This window comes from Oncorhynchus mykiss, chromosome 8 (genome assembly GCF_057628025.1).
Source record: "Oncorhynchus mykiss isolate SJ-2025 chromosome 8, ASM5762802v1, whole genome shotgun sequence".
Classification (NCBI taxonomy): domain Eukaryota; kingdom Metazoa; phylum Chordata; class Actinopteri; order Salmoniformes; family Salmonidae; genus Oncorhynchus; species Oncorhynchus mykiss.
In genome coordinates this window covers 79,683,510-79,707,529 of record NC_143029.1, presented here as the reverse complement: position 1 = coordinate 79,707,529, position 24,020 = coordinate 79,683,510, and the positions used below count along the sequence as shown (strand labels likewise).

General features: G+C 40.7%; 1 protein-coding gene across 1 annotated transcript; it reads left to right on the top strand.

Moving 5' to 3' along the window:
• The first annotated feature begins 13,430 nt into the window (after positions 1–13,430).
• Positions 13,431–24,020, top strand: LOC118965559 (G protein-coupled receptor 55-like). The gene is made up of 3 exons (XM_036986338.2): positions 13,431–13,556; positions 13,914–13,983; positions 23,031–24,020. Exon 3 carries the CDS (start codon positions 23,037–23,039, stop codon positions 23,922–23,924), a length of 888 nt encoding a protein of 295 aa, XP_036842233.1. The 5' UTR covers positions 13,431–13,556; positions 13,914–13,983; positions 23,031–23,036; the 3' UTR covers positions 23,925–24,020.

The following is a 24,020-nucleotide window of genomic DNA, read 5'->3' as shown; positions in this document are numbered from 1 at the left end:
GAATAACACAACCAAACCATACTACACTATTTATAACATAACCATAGTACACTATTGAATAACACAACCAAACCATACTACACTATTGAATAACACAACCAAACCATACTACACTATTAATAACACAACCAAACCATACCACACTATTTATAACACAACCAAACCATACTACACTATTGAATAACACAACCAAACCATACTACACTATTTATAACATAACCATACTACACTATTGAATAACACAACCAAACCATACTACACTATTGAATAACACAACCAAACCATACTACACTATTTATAACATAACCAAACCATACTACACTATTTATAATGCAACCAAACCATACTACACTATTGAATAACACAACAAAACCATACTACACTATTTATAACATAACCATAGTACACTATTGAATAACACAACCAAACCATATTACACTATTGAATTACACAACCAAACCATACTACACTATTTATAACACAACCAAACCATACTACACTATTGAATTACACAACCAAACCATACTACACTATTTATAACATAACCATATTACACTATTGAATAACACAACCAAACCATACTACACTATTTATAACATAACCATATTACACTATTGAATAACACAACCAAACCATACTACACTATTGAATAACACAACCAAACCATACTACACTATTTATAACATAACCAAACCATACTACACTATTGAATAACACAACCAAACCATACTACACTATTTATAACATAACCATATTACACTATTGAATAACACAACCAAACCATACTACACTATTGAATAACACAACCAAACCATACTACACTATTTATAACATAACCAAACCATACTACACTATCGAATAACACAACCAAACCATACTACACTATTTATAACATAACCATACTACACTATTGAATAACACAACCAAACCATACTACACTATTTATAACATAACCAAACCATACTACACTATTGAATAACACAACCAAACCATACCACACTATTTATAACATAACCAAACCAAACTACACTATTTATAACATAACCATACCACACTATTGAATAACACAACCAAACCATACTACACTATTTATAACACAACCAAACCAAACTACACTATTTATAACATAACCATACCACACTATTGAATAACACAACCAAACCATACTACACTATTTATAACACAACCAAACCATACTACACTATTGAATAACACAACCAAACCATACCACACTATTAATAACATAACCATACTACACTATTTATAATGCAACCAAACCATACTACACTATTGAATAACACAACCAAACCATACCACACTATTTATAACATAACCAAACCATACTACACTATTTATAACGCAACCAAACCATACTACACTATTGAACAACGCAACCAAACTACACTATTTATAACGCAACCAAACCATACTACACTATTGAATAACGCAACCAAACCATACTACACTATTTATAACATAACCAAACCATACTACACTATTTATAACAGAACCAAACCATACTACACTATTTGTAATGCACCCAAACCATACTACACTATCGAATAACACAACCAAACCATACTACACTATTTATAACATAACCAAACCATACTACACTATTTATAATGCAACCAAACCATACTACACTATTCATAACATAACCAAACCATACTACACTATCGAATAACACAACCAAACCATACTACACTATTGAATAACACAACCAAACCATACTACACTATTGAATAACACAACCATACTACACTATTGAATAACACAACCAAACCATACTACACTATTAATAACATAACCATATTACACTATTGAATAACACAACCAAACCATACTACACTATTGAATAACACAACCAAACCATACTACACTATTGAATAACACAACCAAACCATACTACACTATTGAATAACACAACCAAACCAAACTACACTATTTATAACACAACCAAACCATACTACACTATTGAATAACACAACCAAACCATACTACACTATTGAATAACACAACCAAACCATACCACACTATTTATAATGCAACCAAACCATACTACACTATTGAATAACACAACCAAACCATACTACACTATTTATAATGCAACCAAACTACACTATTTATAACACAACCAAACCATACTACACTATCGAATAACACAACCAAACAATACTACACTATTGAACAACGCAACCAAACTACACTATTTATAACGCAACCAAACCATACTACACTATTTATAATGCAACCAAACTACACTATTTATAACGCAACCAAACCATACTACACTATTTATAACATAACCAAACCATACCACACTATTTATAATGCAACCAAACCATACTACACTATTTATAATGCAACCAAACCATACTACACTATTGAATAACACAACCAAACCATACTACACTATTTATAATGCAACCAAACTACACTATTTATAACACAACATAACCATACTACACTATCGAATAATGCAACCAAACCATACTACACTATTGAACAACGCAACCAAACTACACTATTTATAACGCAACCAAACCATACTACACTATTGAATAACGCAACCAAACCATACTACACTATTGAACAACGCAACCAAACTACACTATTTATAACGCAACCAAACCATACTACACTATTGAATAACGCAACCAAACCATACTACACTATTTATAACATAACCAAACCATACTACACTATTTATAACAGAACCAAACCATACTACACTATTTGTAATGCACCCAAACCATACTACACTATCGAATAACACAACCAAACCATACTACACTATTTATAACATAACCAAACCATACTACACTATTTATAATGCAACCAAACCATACTACACTATTCATAACATAACCAAACCATACTACACTATCGAATAACACAACCAAACCATACTACACTATTGAATAACACAACCAAACCATACTACACTATTGAATAACACAACCATACTACACTATTGAATAACACAACCAAACCATACTACACTATTAATAACATAACCATATTACACTATTGAATAACACAACCAAACCATACTACACTATTGAATAACACAACCAAACCATACTACACTATTTATAACATAACCAAACCATACTACACTATTGAATAACACAACCAAACCATACTACACTATTTATAACATAACCAAACCATACTACACTATTTATAATGCAACCAAACCATACTACACTATTGAATAACGCAACCAAACCATACTACACTATTTATAATGCAACCAAACCATACTACACTATTGAATAACACAACCAAACCATACTACACTATTTATAACACAACCAAACCATACTACACTATTGAATAACACAACCAAACCATACTACACTATTGAATAACACAACCAAACCATACTACACTATTTATAACATAACCATAGTACACTATTGAATAACACAACCAAACCATACTACACTATTGAATAACACAACCAAACCATACTACACTATTGAATAACACAACCAAACCATACTACACTATTTATAACACAACCAAACCATACTACACTATTGAATAACACAACCAAACCATACTACACTATTGAATAACACAACCAAACCATACTACACTATTTATAACATAACCATAGTACACTATTGAATAACACAACCAAACCATACTACACTATTGAATAACACAACCAAACCATACTACACTATTAATAACACAACCAAACCATACCACACTATTTATAACACAACCAAACCATACTACACTATTGAATAACACAACCAAACCATACTACACTATTTATAACATAACCATACTACACTATTGAATAACACAACCAAACCATACTACACTATTGAATAACACAACCAAACCATACTACACTATTTATAACATAACCAAACCATACTACACTATTTATAATGCAACCAAACCATACTACACTATTGAATAACACAACCAAACCATACTACACTATTTATAACATAACCATAGTACACTATTGAATAACACAACCAAACCATATTACACTATTGAATTACACAACCAAACCATACTACACTATTTATAACACAACCAAACCATACTACACTATTGAATTACACAACCAAACCATACTACACTATTTATAACATAACCATATTACACTATTGAATAACACAACCAAACCATACTACACTATTTATAACATAACCATATTACACTATTGAATAACACAACCAAACCATACTACACTATTGAATAACACAACCAAACCATACTACACTATTTATAACATAACCAAACCATACTACACTATTGAATAACACAACCAAACCATACTACACTATTTATAACATAACCATATTACACTATTGAATAACACAACCAAACCATACTACACTATTGAATAACACAACCAAACCATACTACACTATTTATAACATAACCAAACCATACTACACTATTGAATAACACAACCAAACCATACTACACTATTTATAACATAACCATACTACACTATTGAATAACACAACCAAACCATACTACACTATTTATAACATAACCAAACCATACTACACTATTGAATAACACAACCAAACCATACTACACTATTTATAACATAACCATACTACACTATTGAATAACACAACCAAACCATACTACACTATTTATAACATAACCAAACCATACTACACTATTTATAACATAACCATACTACACTATCTATAACGCAACAATTCACAAGAATGTACGTATATGAAAGGGTTTATTTTCTGTCCCATTCGTTCAATCAATATCCGAACTTTAACAACAACGGAAAATCATTTTGACTGCATTAATTCATTTTTCTAATGTTGTCCAAAAGATTGAATTAATGAACAGTTGGTGTGGGCGTTGAGAGGAGGGACTGCAACAGGCTACATGTGTTAACAGTTTTCACCATCTAATGTTAACTGACCATCGCTCCAGTTAGCTTGCTTTTGTCAGGTTAGTTATAATAAGTCCACCAACAAGTAATTAGTTAGCAAACTAGCTAGATGCCTGCCTTCAAGGAGACAAAGTCTGCCTCCTCACCTCCAATCAATCAAATGTGTTTATAAAGACCTTTTACATTTAACTAGGCAAGTCAGTTAAGAACTAATTCATATTTACAATGACGGCCTACCCCTAACCCAGACGACGCTGGGCGTGCACCACCCTACTCACAATCACGGCTGGATGTGAGACAGCCTGGATTCGAGCCAGGGACTGTAGTGACGCTTGCACTGAGATGCAGTGCCTTGGACCGCTGCGCCACTCGGGAGCCACCATACTGAGGTCGCACCCAAACGGCTCTTATCTGTACACCCAGACTTATGACTAAGTCACATAAGAGAAGCCTACTAACATGTAACAATGGACAATTCTCTCATTGAAAACAGAATAGTTGGTCTTATTAAACAGTATAGTATGTAATGAATATTACATTTCCACCACACCCATTACGTGTGGTATGTTACGAATTTGCAAAACATACAATATGTTATGAATTTGCAACACGTAGTATATGTTACGAATTTTCTAAACATATGATATCTCACAAATTCTAGCTAGGTGGCTAGATGGCTATCTTTAGCTAGTCATGGGGTTAGGGTTTAGGGGTTAGGTGTTAGGTTTAAGTTAAGGATTTAGGTTAAAGGGTTAAGGTAAGGCATAGGAGAAGGGTTAGCTAAAAGGGTCAACCTCTACAGGATTGGTGTCCCCCCCGCGGGTCGGTTGAGTTAACGTGCGCTAATGTGATTAGCAGGAGGTTGTAAGTAACAAGAACATTTCCCAGGACATCTGATATGGGCAGAAAGCTTAAATTATTGTTAATCTAACTGCACTGTCCAATTTACAGTAGCTATTACATTGAAATAATGCCATCCTATTGTTTGAGGAGAGTGCACAGTTATGAGTTTGAAAATGTATTAACAAACCAAACCAACAAAAATGTAATGGTTCATTGGATCAGTCTAAACTGTGCACATACACTGCTGCCATCTAGTGGCTAAAATGTTAATTGCGCTTAAACTGTAATAATACATTGTGGCCTTTCTCTTGCATTTCAAAGATGATAAAAAAAACGCATGTATTTTTCTTTGTATTATCTTTAACCAGCTCTAATGTGTTATGTTCTCCTACATATATTTCACATTTCCACAAACCTCAGTGTGTTTCCATTCAAATGGTATCAAGAATATGCATATCCTTGCTTCACGTCCTGAGCTACAGGCAGTGAGATTTGGGTATGTCATTTTAGGCGGAAATTGAAAAAAAAGGGTCCAATCCTTTAACCCCTTTATTTTAGTTGGCACAAAACTACCTCCATACTTCCATTTGTTTGTATTCGTTTGTATAGGTTACCTTCAGACGAGTCCCATCTGGCCTTTTTTTTTACATCAACAGTTGTCACAAAGTTATTTTACACCAGAGAAACCCAGGACAACCGGGTGATGTCATATCCTGTTCCTGTTTAGGCACCTGGCCAGCCGAGTGCAGGTGGGCTCTCCCGTTAACATAAGGCTCTTGGTGCTCCCGCCCCAAATACACACAGGTACACAGGTACACACACAGACACACACTATTAGTAATGTTCCCCTATTTCCATGTTTGTGTGTATGTGTGTTGTGTGTCAGAGCTGAGGGATGATAAGCCAGTGTTTTCTGAAGAGTGATCTAGTGTGGGAGGAGGACATGTAGATGCAAGTCCCTGGACAGAAAGGTGACAAATGAGTCTTTCCCTACACCCTACCATTACCCCCTACTCTCACCTTAGCCTCTTACTCTTAAACCACTGACCCCTAAGTTCCCAACATGACTTGACGTGAAGGATACACACAGTGGCTGTTTCTCAATAGTCTAGTAACTTCCTCTCACAGGCACATTAGTGAGGACAATACTCTTCTTTTTTTATGGATATTTTGTATTTTATTTTGTGATACTGTTTTAACTGCCTACTATTTTTGTTTGTATGACCTGCACTGAAACAAATCCCAATTAACTCTGTTGCGACGGCAACCGCAAGAGTTACAGTTGGTGGGAATAAAATAACATTTATTATTTAATGTATTGTACATTTTCCATGCTTTTTTTCTGTTAAGAACTTTATCCACGAGTGTAACTACTAGTTTGCTTTGGCTCTGATGTGATCACCCCACACGTTTGTAAGGATAACGTTCTAAATGAATGTAACACTATGCCTGTATGATCTGGTTTCTGAATGCAATACTTTGCTGAGCCTACTTTCAACTGGCTTTTACCAAATAAGACAGGACAACATGGTTTAGGTGTCCATTAAACTTGAACATTTACGTCTGATTCGACCACAAAGGATTTAGGACCACAGGCCTGTCTTGGGAAGCTGAACAAGGGAGTAAAGTACTGTACTTACTATAGTCCTTGTCTATAATGTTGCTAAACCTGTGTTTTTAACACATGTCCTTTTGGATGTACAAGGACTATCAGCTAAATGAAACATAAATGACAAAAGATTACAGTGTGACCTACACACAGAGGCCACCACTGCAGGAAGGGAGTCAGCTGCAAGAACCACTTCCTCTATCTTGCTCTAAACCCTTTTGAGGGAAGAGGCCTCTTCCTCCCCGCAGCTTAAAACAGACTAAAACAAACATTAATGATAACTGATAGAAACAAGGCATATAAATGGATATCAGGATAGGAATAAAGAAGGACAATTGATACTTTTTACAATTGGAAAACTAGAGGGTAACAGTTAGCCAGGCAGAGACAGCAAGGGTGGTTCGTTGCTCCATTGCTTTTCCGTTCACCTTCAAACTCCTGGGCCAGACTACACTCAATCATAGAACCTACTGAAGAGATGAGTCTTCAGTAAAGACTTAAAGGTTGAGACCGAGTCTACATCTCTCACATGGGTAGGCAGACCATTCCATGAAAATTGAGCTCTATAGGAGAAAGCCCTGCCTCCAGCTGTTTGCTTAGAAATTCTAGGGACAGTAAGGAGGCCTGCGTCTTGTGACCGTATGGCAGGACCAAATCGGAAAGATAGGTTGGAGCAAGCCCATGTAATGCTTTGTAGGTTAGCAGTAAACCTTGAAATCAGCCATTGCCTTTACAGGAAGCCAGTGTAGAGAGGCTAGCTCTGGAGTAATATGATCACATTGTCTGGTTCTAGTCAAGATTCTAGGAGCCGTGTTTAGCACTAACTGAAGTTTATTTAGTGCTTTATCCGGGTAGCCGGAAAGTAGAGCACTGCAGTAGTCTAACCTAGAAGTGACAAAAGCATGGATTCATTTTTCTGCATTATTTTTGGACAGAGAGTTTCTGATTTTTGCAATGTTACGTAGATGGAAAAAAGATATCCTTGAAACAGTCTTGATATGTTCGTCAAAAGAGAGATCAGGGTCCAGAGTAACGCCGAGGTCCTTCACAGTTTTATTTGAGACGACTGATCAACCATCAAGATTAATTGTCAGATTCAACAGAAGATCTCTTGACTCTGCACCGGTACATTGACTCTGTACCGGTACCCCCTGTATATAGCCTCCACATTGACTCTGTACCGGTACCCCCTGTATATAGCCTCCACATTGACTCTGTACCGGTACCACCTGTATATAGCCTCCACATTGACTCTGTACCGGTACCCCCTGTATATAGCCTCCACATTGACTCTGTACCGGTACCACCTGTATATAGCCTCCACATTGACTCTGTACCGGTACCCCCTGTATATAGCCTCCACATTGACTGTACCGGTACCCCCTGTATATAGCCTCCACATTGACTCTGTACTGGTACCCCCTGTATATAGCCTCCACATTGACTCTGTACCGGTACCCCCTGTATATAGCCTCCACATTGACTGTACCGGTACCCCCTGTATATAGCCTCCACAATGACTCTGTACCGGTACCCCTGTATATAGCCTCCACATTGACTCTGTACCGGTACCCCTGTATGTAGCCTCCACATTGACTCTGTACTGGTACCCCTGTATATAGCCTCCACATTGACTCTGTACTGGTACCCCCTGTATATAACAGCAGTTTTCAGTTCTTTCCACAGATTCCAGATTGGATTCAGGTCTGGACTTTGACTTGGCCATTCTAACACCTGGATATGTTTATTGTTGAACCATTCCATTGTAGATTTTGCTTTTAGTTTTGGATCATTGTCTTGTTGGAAGACAAATCTCCGTCCCAGTCTCAGGTCTTTTGCAGACTCCATCAGGTTTTCATCCAGAATGGTCCTGTATTTGGCTCCATCCATCTTCCCATCAATTTTAACCATCTTCCCTGTCCCTGCTGAAGAAAAGCAGGCCCAAACCATGATGCTGCCACCACCATGTTTGACAGTGGGGATGGTGTGTTCAGGTTGATGAGCTGTATTGCTTTTACGCCAAACATAACGTTTTGCATTGTTGCCAAAAAGTTCAATTTTGGTTTCATCTGACCAGAGCACCTTCTTCCACATGTTTGGTGTGTCTCCCAGGTGGCTTGTGACAAACTTTAAACGACACTTTTTATGGATATCTTTAAGAAATGTCTTTCTTCTTGCCACTCTTCCATAAAGGCCAGATTTGTGCAATATACGACTGATTGTTGTCCTATGGACAGAGTCTCCCACCTCAGCTGTAGATCTCTGCAGTTCATCCAGAGTGATCATGGGCCTCTTGGCTGCATCTCTGATCAGTCTTCTCCTTGTATGAGCTGAAAGTTTAGAGGGACGGCCAGGTCTTGGTAGATTTGCAGTGGTCTGATACTCCTTCCATTTCAATATTATCGCTTGCACAGTGCTCCTTGGGATGTTTAAAGCTTGGGAAATCTTTTTGTATCCAAATACGGCTTTAAACTTCTTCACAACAGTATCTCGGACCTGCCTGGTGTGTTCCTTGTTCTTCATGATGCTCTCTGCGCTTTTAACGGACCTCTGAGACTATCACAGTGCAGGTGCATTTATACGGAGACTTGATTACACACAGGTGGATTGTATTTATCATCATTAGTCATTTAGGTCAACATTGGATCATTCAGAGATCCTCACTGAACTTTTGGAGAGAGTTTGCTGCACTGAAAGTAAAGGCGCTGAATCATTTTGCACGCCCAATTTTTCAGTTTTTGATTTGTTAAAAAAGTTTGAAATATCCAATAAATGTCGTTCCACTTCATGATTGTGTCCCACTTGTTGTTGATTCTTCACAAAAAAATACAGTTTTATATCTTTATGTTTGAAGCCTGAAATGTGGCAAAAGGTCGCAAAGTTCAAGGGGGCCGAATACTTTCGCAAGGCACTGTAGCCTCCACATTGACTCTGTACTGGTACCCCCTGTATATAGCCTCCACATTGACTCTGTACCGTAACACCCTGTATATAGCCTCCACATTGACTCTGTACTGGTACCCCCTGTATATAGCCTCCACATTGACTCTGTACCGTAATACCCTGTATATAGCCTCCACATTGACTCTGTACCGGTACCCCCTGTATATAGCCTCCACATTGACTCTGTACCGGTACCCCCTGTATATAGCCTCCACATTGACTCTGTACCGTAATACCCTGTATATAGCCTCCACATTGACTCTGTACCGGTACCCCCTGTATATAGCCTCCACATTGACTCTGTACCGGTACCCCCTGTATATAGCCTCCACATTGACTCTGTACCGGTACATTGACTCTGTACCGGTACCCCCTGTATATAGCCTCCACATTGACTCTGTACCGGTACATTGACTCTGTACCGGTACCCCCTGTATATAGCCTCCACATTGACTCTGTACCGGTACATTGACTCTGTACCGGTACCCCCTGTATATAGCCTCCACATTGACTCTGTACCGGTACATTGACTCTGTACCGGTACCCCCTGTATATAGCCTCCACATTGACTCTGTACCGGTACATTGACTCTGTACTGGTACCCCCTGTATATAGCCCCACTATTGTTATTTTACTGCTGCTCTTTATTTATTGTTACTGTTATTTTTTATCTATTTTTTACTTCACACTTATTTTTTCTTAATACTGCATTGTTGGTTAAGGGCTTGTAAGTAAGCATTTATTTCATTGTAAGGTCTACAACTGTAGTATCGGCGCATGTGACATACAATTTGATTTGGTCTTAGTCTTTACACTGAAATTGGTTCTGATAGTAGTGTTTTGAATGTATCACATCAGTGTGATCTCGGTTGTCACTAAGTTAGATGAATTTGATGTGTGTGTATGTCTCATTAGTTAGCAGAGTTTCATTTCGTGCAGGGAGTACATGATTTTGATTGCTGTGTTTCATATTGTAAGATGTCTGTGGAGTTTGGGGAAATATGCTAACTGTTCTATGTTTTGTGTTTTGTGTTTAGAGTTTTGAGGGCCTGAGATGTTGTTTCAGCAAACGTGTTTTAACAAGTGGGAAAAACTGTAAAATAAACAACCTTGCTGTTGGGGATGATTGGGGGATTGGGGCTAGATTCAACCTCTACCCCGGTCTCTCCGCTGACCTGTTTTTCCACTTCAACACTCCTGATGGAAATTTTCCCTTTAGTAGTGTCATGACGTTGGTCTGGGGGTAGGTTTATGACAGTCATAAATACCTCTTCCCCCCTTTTCCTATCTCTACCCTACTGATGTTACATTTGAAAACCCCTTGGTTAACATAGAGATTCTGGGAACATCAGAAAGTGGGGGGAAATAAACTATATTCTGGTAATCCGACCAATTGAACATATGCAGTGCTACTTAATCAATATGATGTCAGTTCGGTTGTCATCTGAGACATTCTCATCAATGATAAGATGACATAAACTCTACAGTGGAAAGTCTACACATCAGAGTTATCGGATTCACATGGAATTGTTCAATTTAAATGTTTGAATATAAAATTATTGGTGAAGAGATTAAATATAATTTTAGCTTCCAAATGAGAGATTTGGGTTTTCATAAGGTTAGGGCTCTGCTCAATCAGAGGCCCGCCCCTGTGAAGGGACATGGGTTATGAAAGTTTTCAAACACGCCCTCCTCTCCCTTTCTATATAAAGCCTTGACGACAATATAACCTCCTGTTCCAAGGATGTGGGGACGACAGTCCGATGTCAGAACGGTTCAGATAATAACTACAGAAGAAGCCAACATCAGCGTGAGCTTAGGTTGCGAATGGTATGAACTTTGAACTCTTATTCACTAAAGAAGTGATACCTCCTAGCCGTTGAGTTAGCCACAGCAGCTGCAAACGAGGGTTAGAGTATCCCGTCTCTCACACAATGACGTTACTACAACGTATCCAATTGACCACCAGAGACATTCTTCAAAGGACAAAGGACTCGGTTTGGCAACACGACCTTCCATCTACCACCAACACACTGAAGCGCAGCTCAGAGTAAATATTTATTGCATTTTCCTTCTCCAAATTGGTGGGTAATTTAGAATGCATAAGATACTGTATTTACGATAGCACAGCTTCTTCCTTTGTTACTCAGTCTTCCCAGTCTTTCACTCAAACCCAGCCCTTTTCTTTTGTGTAACAATCTGTCATATCTGTTCCGCCCGCTAGGGACGTTTTCCTTTATGACGTAATTTGTAATCAAGTTATGATTAATTCCGTGTATATGTAATTCTGTGTGATTAGTTAGGTATTTAGTAAATAAATAATGAAACCCAATTTTGTATTGCTGATTCAACTTGTTAGCCAGGGTTCGGGAAGATAACCAAGAATTTACAAGTTTCAGATGAGACTGAATTAAGGTGCCGATTAATATTGACTGCTATTGATGTAAAATATTACTAGGTCTTTAAGAGTTTATTCGGAAGATAACAGCTCTCTATATATTATTTTGTGGTGCCCCGACTCTCTAGTTAATTACATTTACATGATTAGCTCAATCAGGTAATATTCATTGCGGAGAAATAATTTTATAGAATAGCATGTCATATCCCTTAATCCGGCACAGCCAAAGACACGACAGGAGATACTGCATGAGACAAAAGGAATGGAAGAAAGAATCCTGAATGTGGAGAGGTGAGATGGTTGAGATGAAAATACAGCTTTGCAATATGTCACACATATTTTACACCATCTTACATGTAGACCACCTAAACCCAAAAACTGTTACACTTTTCAGAGTGATTATTTCAACCATTTCAGTTTCAAAGGAGTTCAGTCAAGTCACCTTTCTCGTCTGAAGATATTCTGGTGAAAATAACACCCTCCAAACCTCAATACTTTCATTATTGTGCTTGAACACAGAGATCAGCCAGTACACTGCTAGCCTGTGGTTTATGTCTTGGCCTAGTCATATACGTCACACTCCCACTGCTGCCCTGTTGACATGGCAACAATGCTATCTCCGTGACAACAGAGAGAAGGGCTGATGTATGGGGCCCTATCACATAATCACAAAGCTAAACATGCAAATTGAGCTAGTAGATAGTATTTTTATTTGACTGACATATACTTCCTCTATTAAAGTTTAGATAGAAACTACTTTACAGCAGTTTCAAAAGAGCATATAGCAATCAATGCATGTCAAATTTGAACTTACACCTGATTTTCGGCGCAATCTTATAAATCAAGAAAAGTTCAATTGAACGGTGAGTAATGATTGGTCTTAAACATATTAAATTATGTGTAGGCCACAGACATGGAGAATATTTGATAAATGTCAAACTTCAATAACAATATATTGCAATAATACAATGTACTGACAATATTTAGATAATCTGATGCCATTTATCAATAATGTATTTTACTGTGCAAGACTGTAATGGTGAAAAAAATAGAAAGGGAAAATGTGTTAGTAGCTTTGCAGATGTACTACTCAGTTAGTGGTAACCCCACAGGAATCAGTACAATACAGAATTCCCTATTCCTTTTAACTCTAGATGCCTTGTTTGCCGTTTAACCTTGATACTGACAAAGATAAGTAAAACATTTTTTTTCTTCTAAAGCCATTTTCTTTGCAAGGAGATAGATCTCATCAGTCACTGAGTGAGAAAGGAGAGTGGGAAATAACACAAGGTATGATTATGATTATTTATGTATGACTGTCTGTCCAAATAAAGTATATTTTTTCAATGAGGAAGCACACTGTTCCTGTTGACCTGATGCACAGAAATACTCTGATTAGACGTGATTAGAGTCTATTACTATGGGTGCATCTCAGTATAGGCTAGTTGCAGGGCTTACATTTTTTTGTTGTTGATACCCCTACCATGTCTTTCACTACTAATGTTTCCGCATTTATGAATTGAATGGTTGTGTAAAAATATTTTACTGCAAAAGTGGTAAAATATATAGATATTCTGACACAACACCTAAACTCTAAAAGTGCATAATTATGCCTGGCTGTAGGAGGGTCGGGCCACATCAGCTCATGTAACTCAATATTGCAAGCTCTGATATTGCTAAAATGTGCAATACAAGGTGACAGGTGAATCCCGGTGAAAGCCAAGATCCTTTATTGAGGTCACCTGTAAAATCCACTTCAATTAAATCAAATCAAACTTTATTTGTCACGTGCCAAATACAACGTGTAACCTTACTGTGAAATTCTTACTTACGAGCCCTTAACCAACGGTGCAGTTCAAGAAAGAGTTAAGAAAATATTTACCAAATAAACTAAAGTAAGAAATAATAAAAATAAACACAATAACATAACAATAACGAGGTTATATACAGGGGGTACCGGTACCGAGTCAGTGTGGAGGCTATATACAGGGGGTACCGGTACAGAGTCAATGTGGAGGTTATATACAGGGGGTACCGGTACAGAGTCAATGTGGAGGTTATATACAGGGGGTACCGGTACCGAGTCAGTTTGGAGGTTATATACAGGGGGTACCGGTACTGAGTCAGTGTGGAGGCTATATACAGGGGGTACCGGTACAGAGTCAATGTGGAGGTTATATACAGGGGGTACCGGTACCGAGTCAGTGTGGAGGTTATATACAGGGGGTACCGGTACTGAGTCAGTGTGGAGGTTATATACAGGGGGTACCGGTACTGAGTCAGTGTGGAGGTTATATACAGGGGGTACCGGTACTGAGTCAGTATGGAGGCTATATACAGGGGTACCGGTACTTAGTCAATGTGGAGGTTATATACAGGGGGTACCGGTACCGAGTCAGTTTGGAGGTTATATACAGGGGGTACCGGTACTGAGTCAGTGTAGAGGCTATATACAGGGGGTACCGGTACTGAGTCAGTGTGGAGGTTATATACAGGGGGTACCGGTACTGAGTCAGTGTGGAGGTTATATACAGGGGGTACCGGTACTGAGTCAGTATGGAGGCTATATACAGGGGTACCGGTACTGAGTCAGTGTGCAGGTTATATACAGGGGGTACCGGTACTGAGTCAGTGTGGAGGTTATATACAGGGGGTACCGGTACTGAGTCAGTATGGAGGCTATATACAGGGGTACCGGTACTTAGTCAGTGTGGAGGCTATATACAGGGGGTACCGGTACAGAGTCAATGTGGAGGTTATATACAGGGGGTACCGGTACCGAGTCAGTGTGGAGGTTATATACAGGGGGTACCGGTACTGAGTCAGTGTGGAGGTTATATACAGGGGGTACCGGTACTGAGTCAGTGTGGAGGTTATATACAGGGGGTACCGGTACTGAGTCAGTATGGAGGCTATATACAGGGGTACCGGTACTTAGTCAATGTGGAGGTTATATACAGGGGGTACCGGTACCGAGTCAGTTTGGAGGTTATATACAGGGGGTACCGGTACTGAGTCAGTGTAGAGGCTATATACAGGGGGTACCGGTACAGAGTCAATGTGGAGGTTATATACAGGGGGTACCGGTACCGAGTCAGTGTGGAGGTTATATACAGGGGGTACCGGTACTGAGTCAGTGTGGAGGTTATATACAGGGGGTACCGGTACTGAGTCAGTGTGGAGGTTATATACAGGGGGTACCGGTACTGAGTCAGTATGGAGGCTATATACAGGGGTACCGGTACTTAGTCAGTGTGGAGGTTATATACAGGGGGTACCGGTACCGAGTCAATGTGCTGGGGTACAGGTTAGTGGAGGTAATTTGTACATGTAGGTAGGGGTGAAGTGACTATGCATAGATAATAAACATTGAGAAGCAACAGTGTAAAAAATAAATGGAGGGGAGGGGGGTGTCAATGTAAGTAGTCCGGTGGCCATTTGATTAATTGTTCAGCAGTCTTATGGCTTGGGGTAAACCTTTTGGTCCTAGACTTGGCGCTCCGTTACCGCTTGCCGTGCAGTATCAGAGAAAGCAGTCTATGACTTGGGTGACGGGAGTCTTTGAACATTTTTTGGGCTTTCCTCTGACACCGCCTAGTATATAGGTTCTGGGTGGCAGGAAGCTTGGCACCACTGATGTACTGGGCCATTCGCACTACCCTCTGTAGCACCTTACGGTCAAAAGTCGAGCAGTTGCCATATCAGGCGGTGATGCAACCGGTCAGGATGCTCTCGATGATGCAGTTGTATAACTTTTTGAGGATCTGGGGACCCATGCCAAATCTTTTCAGTCCCCTAAGGGGGAAAATGTGTAATCGTGCCCTCTTTACGACTGTCTTGGTGTGTTTGGTCCATGATAGTTCATTGGTGATGTGGACACCAAGGAACCTGAAACTTTCGACCCGCTCCACTACTTCTCCCGTCGATGTTAATTTGGGCCTGCTCGGCCCACATTTTCCTGTAGTCCACGATCAGCTCCTTGTCTTTCTCACATTGAGGGAGAGGTTGTTGTAATGGCACCACACTGCCAGGTCTTTGACCTCCTCCCTAAAGTCTGTCTCATCGTTGTCGGTGATCAGGCCTACCACTGCTGTGTCGTCAGCAAACTTAATGATAGTGTTGGAGTCGTGTTTTTTTCACGCAGTTGTGGGTGAACAGGGAGTACAGGAGGGGACTAAGCACACACCCCTGAGGGGAACGTGTGTTGAGGATCAGTGTAGCAGACATGTTGTTGCCTACCCTTACCACCTGGGGGCAGTCCGTCAGGAAGTCCAGGATCCAGTTGCAGAGGGAGGTGTTTAGACCCTGAGTCCTTAACTTAGTGATGAGCTTTGCGGGCACTATGGAGTTGAATGCTGATATCCAGGTGGGAAAGGGCAGTGTGGAGTACGATTGAGATTACGTCATCAGTGGATCTGTTGGGGCGGTATTGGAATTGGAGTGGGTCTAGGGTATCCGGGAGGGTGCTGTTGATGGGAGCTATGACAAGCCTTTCAAAGTATTTCATGGCTACCGACTTGAGTGCTGCGGTCGGTAATCATTTAGGGAGGTTATCCTCGCTTCCTTGGACACAGGGAATATGGTGGTCTGCTTGAAACATGTAGGTAAAATCAGACTCGCTCAGGGAGAGTTGAAAATGTCAGTGTAGACACTTGCCAATTGGTCCGGACATGCTCTGAGTACACGTCCTGGTAATCAATCTGGCCCCCGTGACTTTGTGAATCTTGACCTGTTTAAAGGTCTTGCTCACATCGGCTACCGATGAGCGCTATTACACAGCCGTCCAGAACAGCTGATGCTCTCATGCATGCTTCAGTGTTGCTTGCCTCGAAACGAGCATAAAAGGCATTTAGCTCATCTGGTAGGCTCGCGTCACTTGGCAGCTCGCGGCTTAGTTTCCCTTTGAAGTCCGTAATAGTTTTCAAGCCCTGCCATACCTGACGAGCGTCATTGCAGGCCGGTGTAGTTCGATTAAATCTAAATCCTGTATTGACACTTTGATTGTTTGATGGTTCATCTTGGTGCATAGCAGGATTTCTTATAAGCATCCGGAATAGTGTCCTGCTTCTTGAAAGCTGCAGCTCTGGCCTTTAGCTCGATGTGGATGTTGCCTGTAATCCATGGCTTCTGGTTGGGATATGTACGTACGGTCACTGTGGGGACGACATCGTCTATCCACTTATTGATGAAGCCGATGAATGAGGTGGTATACTCCTCAATGCCATTTGATAAATCCAGTCTGTGCTAGCAAAACAGTAACTTAGCATCCGCGTCATCTGACCACTTCCGTATTGAGCGAGTCACTGTTACTTCCTGCTTTAGTTTTGGCTTGTATGCAGAAATCAGGAGGATATAATTATGGTCAGAATCAGTGTGTAAAGGGTGGGAGACAGGTTAAAAAATGATTTTTAAGCCTTGAAACAATTGAGACATGGATTGTGTATGTGTGCCATTCAGAGGATAAATGGGCAAGACAAAAGATTGAAGTGCCTTTGAACAGGGTATGGTGGTAGGTGCCAGGCTCACCGGTTTGAGTGAGTAAGGAACTGGAACGCTGCTGGGTTTTTCACGATCAACAGTTTCCTGTGTGTATCAAGAAGGGTCTACCACCCAAGGACATCCAACCAACTTGATACAACTGTGGGAAGCATTGGAGTCAACATGGGCCAGCATCCCTGTGGAACACTTTTGATACCTTGTAGAGTCTATGCCCCGACAGATTGAGGTTTTGAGGGCAAAGGGGCTGCCTTAATCGACGTCCACAGTGCCTGGGGAGTAGTTGTTGCAGAACGGCAGATTTTTTTCCCCACCTTGCCGGCTCAGGGATATTGTAACGATTTTCTTCTTCCTCTGACGAGGAGTATGAAATATCAGACAAATGCGCAGCGTGGTAAGTGTCCATAATAAATGTATTAAACTGAACACAGAATACAAAAGAACAAGATAAATAAATGAGAACTGAAACAGTTCTGTATGGTAAAACACAGACATAGAAAACAACTACCCACAACCCTTGGTGGGAAAACAGGCTGCCTAAGTATGGTTCTCAATCAGAAACAACGATCGACATCTGCCTCTGATTGGGAACCATACCAGGCCAAACACAGAAATACAAAACATAGAATGCCCACCCCAACTCACGCCCTGACCAAACTAAAACAGAGACATAAACAAGGAACTAAGGTCAGGACGTGACAGATTTGAACCAGTGACCTTTCTGTTACTGGCACAACTGATTTTGGGCACCATAATGGATTATGAGTCAAATTTAGGGGAGCCCCCTAATATAATTGCAAGAGGCTGAACACATAAAGTCTACAGAGGAACCTTTGACAAAAAATACATGACCGTTTTCACTGTCTAAGACCACTTATTTTCCTTAGAGACAATTACAATAGCCACAACCTTAGCCGCAGGAAGTCATTTAGGGGAGGGGGTGGTGTGATTTTTTCGCCGACGGGGGGAGAGGGGTGACGACACAGAGGTCAATATCGGTGTGCTAATACAAGACTAGGTAAAGCCAGTGCACTACTTTTGTGATTTAAAAAAAAAACTTAATGTATTTATATTTACCAGCATTTGTAACTTCAATCTGATAATTATCTGTACAAAACAATACAAATTATTTTTATGTGAAAACTGAAATGGTCTATTCATTCCTTTTACTAGACAATCTTATCCAGAGCAACGTACATTAGTGAGTGCGTACATCATCATACTGGTCCCACGTGGGAATCGATCCCACACCCCTAGCAATGCAAGCAGCATGCACTACCAACTTCTGGGTGGCAGGAAGCTTGGCACCACTGATGTACTGGGCCATTCGCACTACCCTCTGTAGCACCTTACGGTCAAAAGTCGAGCAGTTGCCATATCAGGCGGTGATGCAACCGGTCAGGATGCTCTCGATGATGCAGTTGTATAACTTTTTGAGGATCTGGGGACCCATGCCAAATCTTTTCAGTCCCCTAAGGGGGAAAATGTGTAATCGTGCCCTCTTTACGACTGTCTTGGTGTGTTTGGTCCATGATAGTTCATTGGTGATGTGGACACCAAGGAACCTGAAACTTTCGACCCGCTCCACTACTTCTCCCGTCGATGTTAATTTGGGCCTGCTCGGCCCACATTTTCCTGTAGTCCACGATCAGCTCCTTGTCTTTCTCACATTGAGGGAGAGGTTGTTGTAATGGCACCACACTGCCAGGTCTTTGACCTCCTCCCTAAAGTCTGTCTCATCGTTGTCGGTGATCAGGCCTACCACTGCTGTGTCGTCAGCAAACTTAATGATAGTGTTGGAGTCGTGTTTTTTTCACGCAGTTGTGGGTGAACAGGGAGTACAGGAGGGGACTAAGCACACACCCCTGAGGGGAACGTGTGTTGAGGATCAGTGTAGCAGACATGTTGTTGCCTACCCTTACCACCTGGGGGCAGTCCGTCAGGAAGTCCAGGATCCAGTTGCAGAGGGAGGTGTTTAGACCCTGAGTCCTTAACTTAGTGATGAGCTTTGCGGGCACTATGGAGTTGAATGCTGATACCCTTGGTGGGAAAACAGGCTGCCTAAGTATGGTTCTCAATCAGAAACAACGATCGACATCTGCCTCTGATTGGGAACCATACCAGGCCAAACACAGAAATACAAAACATAGAATGCCCACCCCAACTCACGCCCTGACCAAACTAAAACAGAGACATAAACAAGGAACTAAGGTCAGGACGTGACAGATTTGAACCAGTGACCTTTCTGTTACTGGCACAACTGATTTTGGGCACCATAATGGATTATGAGTCAAATTTAGGGGAGCCCCCTAATATAATTGCAAGAGGCTGAACACATAAAGTCTACAGAGGAACCTTTGACAAAAAATACATGACCGTTTTCACTGTCTAAGACCACTTATTTTCCTTAGAGACAATTACAATAGCCACAACCTTAGCCGCAGGAAGTCATTTAGGGGAGGGGGTGGTGTGATTTTTTCGCCGACGGGGGGAGAGGGGTGACGACACAGAGGTCAATATCGGTGTGCTAATACAAGACTAGGTAAAGCCAGTGCACTACTTTTGTGATTTAAAAAAAAAACTTAATGTATTTATATTTACCAGCATTTGTAACTTCAATCTGATAATTATCTGTACAAAACAATACAAATTATTTTTATGTGAAAACTGAAATGGTCTATTCATTCCTTTTACTAGACAATCTTATCCAGAGCAACGTACATTAGTGAGTGCGTACATCATCATACTGGTCCCACGTGGGAATCGATCCCACACCCCTAGCAATGCAAGCAGCATGCACTACCAACTGGGCCACATCATCACATCACATCATCACAAAACACTTGATGTCTCAATGTACTCAATTACTGTATTGGTCATTGTTTTTCCATCATGGTGATGGAAAGTCTACAGGTACAAACCAAGATGACCAGTCTATGTACAATACAGTAATATACATTTACATTAAGTGGTTTGTAAGGACGGTAAATTAATACTGTACAAAAAGTGGTTGTTTTTCATGTTATTTGATCAAGAAAAATATTTAATTTGATGTAAATGTTTGAGAACAGGGTTTTGTTCTTTCTGGATTCCATTAGAATGACATCACAGAGAAAGGGACTGGGCAACAACTCTTACAAATCAACTATTGAATCCTGCAAGATACTGTTCTTCATTATACAACCACTTTTTTTTGCCAAAACAGAGATTTTGAAGTATTTTTTTTGCCCGTGCTACAGACATCTATTTCGGTCCACAAATACAGGACTAGCAAAGGCCCAGCACTATTTTTGTGGAAAAATATAAAAAAAGATATTCATATTTTTTATGAATATATTTTTTATTCAGATTTATCAGGTGGTGGTGCAGCAACCTCAGCACACCTACTTCCCACAGCTATGGCCACAACATAAACAAACTGTATAACTCTAGGTATTTTTGTCATGCAGGAACATACACCACTGAATGAGAGCCCACTTGACTTGTAAAGTTGTCTATTAATCAGCTACCAAAAAGTAAAGCTTAGATTCAACATAAATATTCATTGTTGATATTTCCGCCTAAAAGCATGCAGGCATTATTCTGCATGCATTGGAAGAGGGGCGGGGGTCACAAGGCATTATTCTGCACGCTTTAGAAGATGGGCGGGGGTCACAAGGCATTATTCTGCACGCTTTGGAAGAGGGGCGGGGGTCACAAGGCATTAATCTGCATGCTTTGGAAGAGGGATGGGGGTCACAAGGCACTATTCTGCACGCTTTGGAAGAGGGGCGGGGATCACAAGGCATTATTCTGCACGCTTCGGAAGAGGATCGGGGGTCACAAGGCATTATTCTGCATGCATTGGAAGAGGGGCGGGGGTCACAAGGCATTATTCTGCATGCATTGGAAGAGGGGCGGAGGTCACAAGGCATTATTCTGCACATGTTGAAAGAGGGGCGGGGGTCACAAGGCCTTATTCTGCACGCTTTGGAAGATGGGTGGGGGTCACAAGGCATTATTCTGCACGCTTTGGAAGAGGGGCGGGGGTCACAAGGCATTATTCTGCATGCTTTGGAAGAGGGGCGGATGTCACAAGGCATTCATCTGCACGCTTTGGAAGAGGGGTGGGGGTCACAAGGCATTATTCTGCATGCTTTGGAAGAGGGGCGGGGATCACAAGGCATTATTCTGCACGCTTTGGAAGAGGGGTGGGGGTCACAAGGCATTATTCTGCATGCTTTGGAAGAGGGGCGGGGGTCAAAAGGCATTATTCTGCACGCTTTGGAAGAGGGGCGGGGGTCACAAGGCATTATTCTGCATGCTTTGGAAGAGGGGCGGGGGTCACAAGGCATTATTCTGCATGCTTTGGAAGAGGGGCGGGAGTCACAAGGCATTATTCTGCAGGCTTTGGAAGAGGGGCGGGGGTCACAATATCTATAAATGTAACCTCTTTGCAGTACAATATTTTTTCACAACCATCCATTTGATAATTGGGAGTCATTAGAGATGTGAAAAAACATGTTTGTGTTTTGTTCTACCTGGGGTAAGGGTATCTCAAAAACTCACACTCTTTTATAGGATTGGCCACTAGCCTAGTAATCTCAAATTGATTTTTACCCTGGTCTTCTGCACAAATCTGAAAAAAAATAAATACAAGAGGTGAAAGCAATGTGGCAGAGGTTATCCTCCAACTATTTCACATCAGACCAAGTGAAGGACAGGAGAGGAGGAACAACTATTTCAGACTAGGTAGATCAAGACCCATGATAAAGGACTTAATTCTGCTTATATCTTGTAAAAACCCGTGTGACACAATGTTATATTTGTAATAGCTTGCCTGAGTCATGTCCTCTCCTCAGGTAGCTATGTGTAACAACAACAATACCTGTGAAGTGGAAATCCTCCAAGCCGTGGGCTACGTTCCTGTGTTCCTGGTGGGCTTGCTACTCAACATGGCGGTTCTACGCGTCTTCCTCGCCAAACGAGCCATGTGGACCGACACACACGTCTACATGCTGAACCTCGCAGCAGCCAACTGCTCCCTCGTGTTCTTCCTCCCCTTCCGCATCTACAATGCCTTCCACCGTCTAGACAGAACACACTTCTGCACCTTCCTCATCTCCACACATTACATCAACATGTACGCCAGCATCCTCACGGTCACCGCCATCAGCATCCACCGCTACCTGGCGGTCAAGTACCCGTTCCACACCAGAACATGGCGGTCAAAGAAGGTGGCTGCGGTGGTGTGTGGGACCATATGGGTCACCGTAGTAACGATATGTGCCGTGTTCAGAAAAGACAACGATCCTCACAAACTGATTACATGTTATGAAGTATCTCAAGAAAGCACGTTGTCAGTTGAGTTCCTTGTGGTTCTAGAGGTGCTGGGGTATCTTCTGCCAGTTTTGATTTTAGTGTTCTGTTCCACACAGACCATAAGGGTTCTAATGAAGGAGAAGGATGAGGATGAGGACACCACTGTGGAGAAGAGGAACATTATTGGCATAGTAACAGCCAACCTGATCGTCTTTGTGGTCTGCTACACACCCATCCATCTTGGGTTTTTGCTGAGATTCCTTTTCAAAAAAAATAAATGGGAATCTTTAAAATTAGTGCGTGATTTTTGGCTAGTTTGTGAATGGATCGCTACCACAAACTGCTTCCTGGATTCCATTAGTTATTACTTTCTGTTGAAACAGTTTTATTTTGAAAACAGCAGATCAGCAGTGAACACACAAGACCGACAATGAGTCATCATACCCCTCCCTTCATGTTCTACACCACCACAATAATGTCATCATGTTTTAGTCAACATTTCTTTCATTAAAATAATGTATTAAATGGAG

What these genes read in the sequence shown, in the direction of transcription:
- LOC118965559 (XM_036986338.2), top strand. Translation starts at nt 23,037, where the DNA reads ATGTGTAACAACAACAATACCTGTGAAGTGGAAATCCTCCAAGCCGTG.